General features: G+C 53.1%; 1 protein-coding gene across 1 annotated transcript; it reads left to right on the top strand.

Moving 5' to 3' along the window:
* The first annotated feature begins 3476 nt into the window (after positions 1-3476).
* LOC113940826 (endothelin-2-like) lies at positions 3477-8833 on the top strand. The gene is made up of 5 exons (XM_027631977.1): positions 3477-3626; positions 3890-4022; positions 5102-5221; positions 5938-6042; positions 6814-8833. Exons 1-5 carry the CDS (start codon positions 3569-3571, stop codon positions 6923-6925), a joined length of 528 nt encoding a protein of 175 aa, XP_027487778.1. The 5' UTR covers positions 3477-3568; the 3' UTR covers positions 6926-8833.
* Positions 8834-9308: the final 475 nt, after the last annotated feature.

Here is a 9308-nt window from a genome sequence, read left to right as displayed (position 1 = left end):
AGAGCTCCAGGAGGGTTTGGACAATGCTCTGAGGGCCAGGGTGGGATTGTTGGAGTGTCTGTGCAGGGCCAGGGGTTGGACTCATTGACCCTTGTGGTCCCTTTCAACTCAGGATATTCTGTGATCCTGAAACAGGCAGGATCTTGAAACCACCACAGTCAGACACCAGAATAATCACAGAATCATTAAGGTTGGAAAAGACCTCCAAGATCATCCAGTCCAACATGCTGTGTGGGATGGTTGATGCTGAGACATCTGTTTCACCTTATGTCTGGACATTCTTCTTCACAAGCCTAAAGACAAAAAAACCTTTTTAAAGTATTGGGTTTTTATAGAAACTCTTTAGTTCTGGACAAAGGTCTCAGAGCAGTTTAAAGCTGTGCTGGTCCAGGCAGTGTCAACCCCAGCTCTTCTCTGCAGGGTTCCTACATCCCAGCACCAAACAGAGACATTCCTCCACAGTTCCACATCCTTTAGGATCTGTGAATCACTGGTGCCAAACATCCAGAGGTGTGTGGGTCAGGTTTGTGCCTGCTCAGCACAGGAGGGGGGGATTTCCTGGCAAAAAAAAATGAGTTCAGGCTCCATCCAGCACATGTGAACAAGAGGGTGTAACATTTGCTCCATTTTCTGTGACAATCTGTTGGGATTTATGAGAAACGAGGAAAACAGTTGAGAAATCTTGGATGAAAGGTCTGATTTGTAAAGATGTTTATGCACCTGGCACTGAAGGCAGATACAGGCAGACATCTGGGCACTTGTCTCCTTCCAGCCACACAGCAAGAGCTGCAGTTACGTGTAGCTCCAGGTGCTGCTCAGAAATGTGAGCTGAGTGACAGAGCTCTGGCCACAAAAGGTGAAGGAAATTGCTTGAACCAGATGCCCAAATCATCAGGTTAATTTGAGAGTCTTTTTCCTTCCTGGAGGCACGAACTCTGTGGGTGACAGGCTCTGCTGCTCCTCTCAGCAAGTGAACCCTGGAAAGCCGCAGCTCTGTGGCTCTGTCTCATAATTTGTGCAAACAACTGGTGCCATCTTTTCAAAGAGAGCCCCTTCTTTGACAAAATGATGTCATTTGCTGCCCAGCCTTTCCTCCCTGTGAGCAAATACTGCTGCGTTCCCTTCCCCACGTCCAGGGGATCAGCTTTCACCCTCGGTGACCAGAATGAGGAGCCCGGGAACAGAAGCCAAGGGAGATTTATTATATCACTGAACTGGCATCTGGAATGTCACAGAGTATCCGAGCTCTGACATAACTCTGAAACTTGGCACAGCTGGAATATGGGTTGTAACAGGTAATGCTGCTATTGTATTTCCCTGTTTTCTTTAGGATAATTGTTGCATTGGTACAGAGGTTAAACACTTCCCTCTGCTTGTTTGCCTGTAATACTGAAGCTTTAGTTTATCAGTTGTAGTTTATTTTTATTATCATATTTTATATTATTTAACATTTTTATTTGTTTTATATTATTACATTTATATTATATATTTGTATTATTATATCTTTAGTAATGTTATATTATTTTAAAAGAAAATTTTCACTCTTCCTGATTTTCTCTGCCTGCTGTCCTCTGCTCTGTTATTTTAATGGCATTCTCATATGGACATTTTTCATCTGCTCTGGGCCCCCTCTCAGCAAAAGGAGCTCTCAACAGTATCTGTGCTCTCCTGTGCCATCGCAGTCAGAGCTGGCTGGTGAATAGAGCAGCAGGGGTTTTTTGGATCCTGCAATGGGCTTTCCCCCACACATCTCCTGTGTGCATTTTGCATGAGTTCAGAGAGGGCTTCCCACAGAGGGAATGGCAAATCCTCTGGGCATGGCTTGCAGGGCTGCAATCATGACCCATTTGACTTGCCCAGGTGCTGTGAGCAGAAGCCCTGACTCTCAGACTGCAGCAGTTTTCCACGCTCTGCCTCACTGTCCTTTTTCTTATTTCTCTTTCCTTTCCCCCTGCACGTGTTACTGGGCAGGAGACTCCCACTGGCTGTAATTGCCATCACCTTCCATCTGGCCATGACAACAGGGCAATAAAAACCTGAACTGCTCATGGTAAACAAATAAAATACACTCCCTTTCCCCAGAAGCCTTTAAGAACATCTCTGGAAAGGGAAGTGCAGTGATTTGGCTTTTCTAACCTGCTCACAGGATTTACCCGGGATTTGGGATGCCTGGAGCTGGAGCGGTGGCCCCAGGGGATTCTGGAAGCTGTGATCCATCCCTGTTGTGGTCAGGACCCAGCATCTCTCTGGAGAACAGTTTCCTGCTCCTGCCTGACACACACGATGGGCCAGGTGAAGTGGCTTCGAGTGCCACCCCGTGCATGCCAGGAGGTGACTCTATTTTACATGATTCCTGTGTGAAAAATGTGCAGATACAGTGTCAGGTGCCTCGTGAATCCTGCAGCAAAATCAGACAGCGGGAGGACAGGTTTACTGCAAGAAATTTGAATTGCTCAATGTAGGAAAAGTCTTTGAATTGGTTTAGTGAAAAGAAAAAGAGAGAAAAAACCTGAGAGTGTCACTGAACAGCTGCATTTGCATGACCTGAGCGACAACTCTGAGGAAATGTATCCGTTTACAATTTTACTAAAATAAAGTAAATTAAGAAATTTCAAGTAAAAACTTGAAATACATCTTGAAATACATCTGTCCCATTTACTCAGTTTAACCCCCGGGAGGTGCCGTGGGGGCCGGGGTCAGTCCCCACGCGTGGGCAGGTGGCTGGGGGGTCCCATGGGGGCTCTGCCTGTGTGTGTGTCCTCCTGCCTTCACCTGCAGCTCTGGCCGCACTCGGGACCCCCTGGGGGTCCCACGGTCACCCCCCTCTGCATCCCCTCCCCGACACCCCCAGGACTCGTTCTCTCCAAATCCCCCCGGGTGCTGCCTGGACACGAGGGGCAGGGGAGCCCACGCGTGTCCCTGAGGAGGGTGAGGAGGGCAGGGGGCTGTTGGTGTCCCCGGAGGGTGTCGGTGCCCCCGGGGGTGGGTCGGTGTCCCCAGGGAGTGTCGGTGTCCCTGGGGGGTGTCAGTGTCCCCAGGGAGTGTCGATGTCCCCAGGAGGTGTTGGTATCCCTAGGGAATGTCGGTATCCCTAGGGAGTGTCGGTGTCCCCAGGAGGTGTCGGTGTCCCCAGGAGGTGTCGGTATCCCCAGGAGGTGTCGGTGTCCCCAAGGGGTGTCGGTATCCCCAGGAGGTGTCGGTATCCCCAGGGAGTGTCGGTGTCCCCAAGGGGTGTCGGTATCCCCAGGGAGTGTCGGTATCCCCAGGAGGTGTCGGTGTCCCCAGGGAGTGTCGGTGTCCCCAGGAGGTGTCGGTGTCCCCAGGAGGTGTCGGTGTCCCCGGGGCCCGGCGGTTCCCGCGGCCGCTCCACGCGCGGGGCGGAGCGGCCGTGACGCGGCGGGACCGGGGCTATAAAGCACCTGCCGGGCGCCCCACGGCTCCAGACGCTGCGCGGCGGCTCCAGTGGAACAGCCGGGACGGGAGGAAAAGGAAGAAAACCCACAGAAGAGCCCCCAAAAGCCGCCGGCTCAGCCCAGCCAAGCTCAGCCCAGCCCGCAGAGCCGCGGTGATGCCCCGCCACCCCGCAGTGCTGCTGGCGCTCGCCCTCCTCGCCCTCCTGGAAGCCGGTGAGCCCCGGGCTAGCGGAGGATCGGTACTCGGGGAGCCCTGGGCTGGGGGAGCGGGGACGGGGGTGGCCGAGGGGGCTGCGGGGTGCGGGCGCTGAGCGGTGCCCTCGCTCCGGAGGAGCCGCCGGGGCTGTCCCGGTCCGGGATGAGCCGCAGCCTCATCCCGCGAAGCTGTGGGCACGGTCCCGGCGGAGGTGTGGCTGCGGAGGGGACACACGGGCGGGCTCCGAGCGTGCGGCTCATCCCTCCCTCGTGTGCCGCAGGTCTGGGCCATCCCCCGCCAGAGTCCCACCTGGCCGCGCACCCGAGGACCAAGAGATGTTCCTGCAACAGCTGGATGGATAAGGAATGCATTTACTTCTGTCACCTGGACATCATCTGGGTCAACACACCCGGGTAAGCACGAGCAGCTTTCGGAGTGGGGAGCTCTGGGGATGGACAGTGACTGTACTTTCTGCGGGAGGATGGGGAAAGGGTCCCACTGCTGGGAGGCTCCGGGAGCACCTGCTCGGGGGACATTGCAAGCTCAGCCTAGAAAGGGACAGGCTGTGCTTCTGCTCAGGAGGTTCAGTCTCACTCCCAGGGATCAAGGTGAAAGCACAGGGTGCTGCTGCCTAACGGGCTCTGAGGTTTGTACCTCTGCAAGCCCAAATTAACACCAAGATGTTGTAGCTTCAAGTCAGAAAGTTGCTCTCCCCGCTCACAAACTGCAGCCCTGGCTGCTGCCTGCCAGTATTGTTAATGAGACAGTGGTGGGCTGGCACTAACGGCCCGTGGCTGCCAAGTCCTGCCCTCAGGAATGTTAAAGCAGCTTTCCCAGCAGTTTCAGACCAATGGCCATCACACTGGAGCATAACACATGTGCTCAGGTGTGGTTATAATCGTGCTTGCTGACATGAAACTACAACTCGCTGCTTGCTCGGAGAAGAGTTGCAGTCACTGCCAATCCTGAACCCTCTGGGAGAGGAGATTGCCATCAGAGATGGAGCTGGGAATGTGCTAACAGCTCTGGGAGCACGCTGGGATCACAGAACCTCCTCTGGCCCCGAGATATCCTTGTACGATATCCTGGGTGTTAAACCCGCGGGGGAAGGAAGGCACTGACATCTCTGCCGGGCTGGGGCTGCTGGCCCGGGCCAGCCCTGCTCCTCCTGTGCTCTGGCACGCAGCTGAACTGCCCAGCCCATGCGGTAACCCTTGCACGGGCACCTGGGCTGCTGCAGGGAGAGGGAACTGCACTTCCAAGCCAGCACATCGTGGCAATCTCCCTGGGAGGGGCTGGGTGGGGAAAACAGGAGGTGGGAGAGGAGCTGCAGTTTAAAGGCTTAGACCTATCAGTGACCTTTTCACCTTCTGTCTACAGATGAGTCTTTTATTATCCTGGCACAGGCTTGGCTGCCTCCCAAGACCGTGCTGTAAACCTGTTGGCTAATAAAAAAGTTGGTGGCACGGCTGAATCCCTTTGTTTTTCCCAGGCACACGGCTCCCTACGGCCTGGGGAGCCCGCCCAGGCGGCGCAGGAGGTCACCGGGCAGGTGCCAGTGCTCACACTCCAGGGACAACATCTGTGCCACCTTCTGCCAGGGGAAGCCTGGGTAAGTCAGGGGGTCCTGAGGGTGTCCCTGGGGGCTGTTTGGGGAGGGGGCAAGCAGACAGACAGCGCTCAGGAGCTGGAGCATCTCCAGCTCCCTGGGGACACTGTGAACGGCTGGAACTTGTCTAGTGGCTCTCACTGCCCTCCCAGGAGGCCCTGGCAGTGCCACCCGGGTGTTTTGGTTGTACAAAAGCCTCTTTACTAGCTGATATAAAGCAATGTTACCTCCATCCCTCCTGCTTGCCAGGGTGCTGGGGGGAAGGCAGAGCTGGCAGAGTGGGAAGGCAGAGTTGGGAACAGGGACAAGCAGAGGGTGGGGAGCTTTGGGACACCAGAGGAGCAGAGCAGGACTGCTGTGAGCTGGGACTCAGAAGCCAGATCTCCTCTGTGATCAGCTCTGTTTACACAGCACGTGGGGTCTCAGTTCTCTCCCTTCAGCAGCAGCACAGAGGGGTGTGTACACTGTGGGGAGGTGGGAGCAAAGGCATTGTAGAGGTCTGTCATTAATTCCATAGCAAGGCAATAGTTAAAATCCCGATCATTAAATGTGAATAGAGTAAGGTCTGACAGAAGGGAATAGCAGGAAAAGTGAGCCCTGAATAGCTCTCAAATAGCTGCAATTAACCCTTCAAGATCATGCATTCAGCTGTCTGTCACTGGGGCTCAGCACAGCCAGTCTGGATGTGGGTGGTTCATGAATCTCCTCTTGCTCATTAGGTACCTCCAGAGTCTGAAGCTCCCAGTGAGTTCTGGAGCGTCAGCGAGGTCCCCACAGAGTGGTGACATGAAGCCTCCCCACCATGGCCTGCTGAGAGCTCTCAGGTGAGATGACACTTAAAACCATCCTGAACATCCCTCATAAGCACTTGAAAATCAGCAGCTGTGACCGCACACTGCAGCTTCCACTTGGATTTGACAGGACTTCCTCCTCTTGTCTCCTTTAAATAAGAATACTTGACTATTTCTGCTCTCTGTAGAATGGAGAGCTCAGAGCTGAGGGAGCCAGGGTTGCTTGTGACCTACCAGATCCAGAGGATTATTACATAAAATGTAATTCTTGATTGGAGTAGGAAGTTCCTCTGATATGGGACAGGCAGGGGGGTGATGTACCAGAAGAGGGTGAGGGGATGGCATCATGGAGGAATATAATTCATTGGGCAGCAACTTTGGACTGAAGAAAAGAGCTTTTCTCAGCCCATGTCAGTGAGTTGTGGAATCGCTGCTGGAAGAAACCAGAGACTCCATGAGTGTAAATGAGCTAAAGGGAGTTGGCAAATCAGCTAATTGTTAGTAGTTAAGTCAGATGCAATTGGAACAGTGTCTGAAAGGCAGATCTGGGGAAACATCACTTGGGTCATGCCCTGCTGCAGGACTCCTTGAATCCTCTGCCACTGATGGAAAGGGGATTTTGGGCTTGATGAAGCTCCTCTGTGGTTTAATAAAGCTGTGGCTGGAAATTCCCCCTCTGCCTTCCCCCATCTTCTGCCCCACCGTAAATCCTGGAGAGGGGTAGATACATGTCATAGTATGGGCTGTTTCTGAGCAGTGGGCAAATGGACTGGAGAGTGAAGATGGTGTCTCTTCTATTCCCAGGGACCTTGCTGCCTCCAGCCTGCGCTCCGGGGAACACCTGCAGCGCTCCCGGAGGGGCGCACAGCCAGCAGTTCTGCCTTGGAGGAAAAACATCTGGAAGAAGAAGAGATAAGAAACAGGTGCACACCAAGTTCACCAGAAGAATTTGGAGTCCTGTGGGTGCCACCAGCTCCGCTGTCAGTAGTTAGAGCTGAAGGAAAGGCCGTGAGTGGAAGGGAAGGAGTGGAAGTGTCCGTGCTCCTGTCGCTGACCCAGCACTGCCTGTACTCCAGAGACTGTTGTAAAGGGAAAACTCTCTCTCTATACAGTCCTAGATGTGTTGTGGAGCTGAATTGTGCCTTTTTGGATCAGGCAAGGGTCTTGCTGGATGAGTACGAGCTTAACTCTGCTCTGGAGTCATGGGCAGAGGGTGGAATCCCAGCCCGGGTGGTTCTGTGCAGTTCTGGATGTGCCAGCACTGAGCCCGTGTCTCCAGCCTGCTCTGCTCTGCCTTGGAGCTGGGTGTGAGCAGGGCCCAGCTCGGCCCCACTCAGAGCTGCTTTGGCTGGTCCTGGTGCTCAGGGATGAGCTGCCTCCAACCTGAGCCCAACTTTGCACTATTTTCTCTTGTCAGTCAGTGCCTGTGAATGAGACTCTCAGGCTGAACCAGCTCCCAGTTTGTATTAAAAATATGGATAATGCAGAAGCCTGGAAGCCAACGGAGTGGTCAGTGGCACTCCCTGGCTGAGAAATTCACTGAGGGGAGTTTTCCCTGAGGTCCTTGAGGGGCTGTAGTTGAGGTGGAGGGTGGCTCACACCAGAGCCGGCACCAAATCCAAGCGTGACCCTGCCAGCAGGCCCAGGGTGGGGAGGCTGAGGGGGAGCTGTGTCTGCAGGAGCCCCAGCAGAGCCAGGGGAGGGAGCCCTGCCCGGCCTGAGCTGCTGCTCTGGGTCAGCTCAGGGCTGTGAGTCCATCTCATCTCCCTGGACACTCCCTCAGTGGGGCAGGGCACTCCCAGCTCCCAGCCCGACATCCCAGCTTTGTTCCAGCTGTGCCTGGAAGAAGGGGCTGGAGGCAGAGAGGTGTGTATGGGGGGGGGAGAGATCCAGAGGCTTGCTTGCTGCTTTGCTTAGATCAGGTCTCTGAGCTGGGCTCTGTGTAATAAATACTGTGTATGGGTAGCAGGTCACTGTGGGAATTGTAACCTGGATCGGGAATGCAAAGGGCAACCAGACAGGATGGATGTGGAAGGGAGGACTGGGAAGAAGAGGAGGTTGGAACCAGATGAACTTTAAGGTCCCTTCCAACCCAAACCTTTCTGTGATTCCGTAGGGGAGCACAGCCCTGTGTGCACAGAGAAAGGCTGGGATTTAAAGCTGTGCCAAAGCTGTGGAGCAACACAGGAGGGACAGGGGAATCTGGGAAAAACACTGAGCCCAGGACCTAGAAACCAATCCTGCAGGCAAACACAGTCTCAAGGCTCTGGAGCTGTATCACAAATGCACTTTTGTTTGCCTGGGCAGATTAATTCCATTAGAAACAGAGGCTGCAGCTCTGGGCAGTGCAGGGGAATCACTGCTCCGCTGGAACCACTGTTGGGTCCCTCTTGCTGCCCAATCCAGTATTACACAGGAGCGTTTCTAAAGGCTGCTGGAAGTTGGTGGTGGACCAAAATCTGTGGCTGTTGCAAGTGTAGTCCCGTTGGACAGCAAAAATAATTCCTTGATTTTGCTCTAAGCCCTGGAGGGGGGAAAAAATGAGACCAACTGATTGTATCATAAACGAAACAGCAAATGAATCATTTGATCCCCAAATCTTTTTTATATTTGACTTTCTGAAGGTTGGAGTCATTCTAAAAAAAAAATAAATCCTGAAAAGATTTGTTCCAGAGGAAACTTTGCACATGGTTTAATGTGAGCTGAGTAATTTAACATAAAACTACTGCTGTTGAATACTATGTATCTCTCCTTGTGTGAATAATGTCTCATCCTAAGTGACTTACTGCACACTCGCCATATGTAGCATCCTGAAATCTGTATATTTATTTAAATCTATTGATTTTTTTAGACAGTAATTTTCAAATTATAATTTGTAATAAATAATGACAAAAGTCAATATGATTTTTCTTCCTTATTTGGTGGCTGGGGGGTGGTGGGCAAAGGGAGAGAAATCCAGCTGGCCCAAAGCACTGGGAAAGGGAGTGGCACAGCAGAGCTGGGTGGGAATAGAGAGGTTGGGAATGGTCCTGAGCAAATTTCAGTTCAAAGCGAATCCATCAGATTAAACATTCCTTAACTTAAACACCTTCCTCCTCTCTAGATGTCTATGAGACAAAGTTATTCCCAGGTCGTTGTACTTGGGGCTATGGGATCTTTGTGCCAAGGGATCCTGGAAGTTTTTTCCCAGAGTTGAGCCCTTTGCCTCCCATGCTCTTCCCAGCTCTGTGACCGTGGGTGTCACACAGGGACAGAGCACCCACGTCCCCTCCTGTGCCCTTCAGAGCTGACAGGGGCTG

This window comes from Corapipo altera, unplaced genomic scaffold, assembly GCF_003945725.1.
Source record: "Corapipo altera isolate COAL_440 unplaced genomic scaffold, ASM394572v1 75524, whole genome shotgun sequence".
Taxonomy (NCBI): domain Eukaryota; kingdom Metazoa; phylum Chordata; class Aves; order Passeriformes; family Pipridae; genus Corapipo; species Corapipo altera.
Note: the sequence above shows the minus strand (reverse complement) of the source record. Positions and strands in the feature narration are given on the sequence as shown.

What these genes read in the sequence shown, in the direction of transcription:
- LOC113940826 (XM_027631977.1), top strand. Translation starts at nt 3,569, where the DNA reads ATGCCCCGCCACCCCGCAGTGCTGCTGGCGCTCGCCCTCCTCGCCCTC. An exon ending in ATCTGGGTCAACACACCCGG is followed by an intron (nt 4,023 to 5,101) that starts GTAAGCACGAGC and finishes TGTTTTTCCCAG; the next exon opens with GCACACGGCTCCCTACGGCC. An exon ending in TTCTGCCAGGGGAAGCCTGG is followed by an intron (nt 5,222 to 5,937) that starts GTAAGTCAGGGG and finishes CTTGCTCATTAG; the next exon opens with GTACCTCCAGAGTCTGAAGC.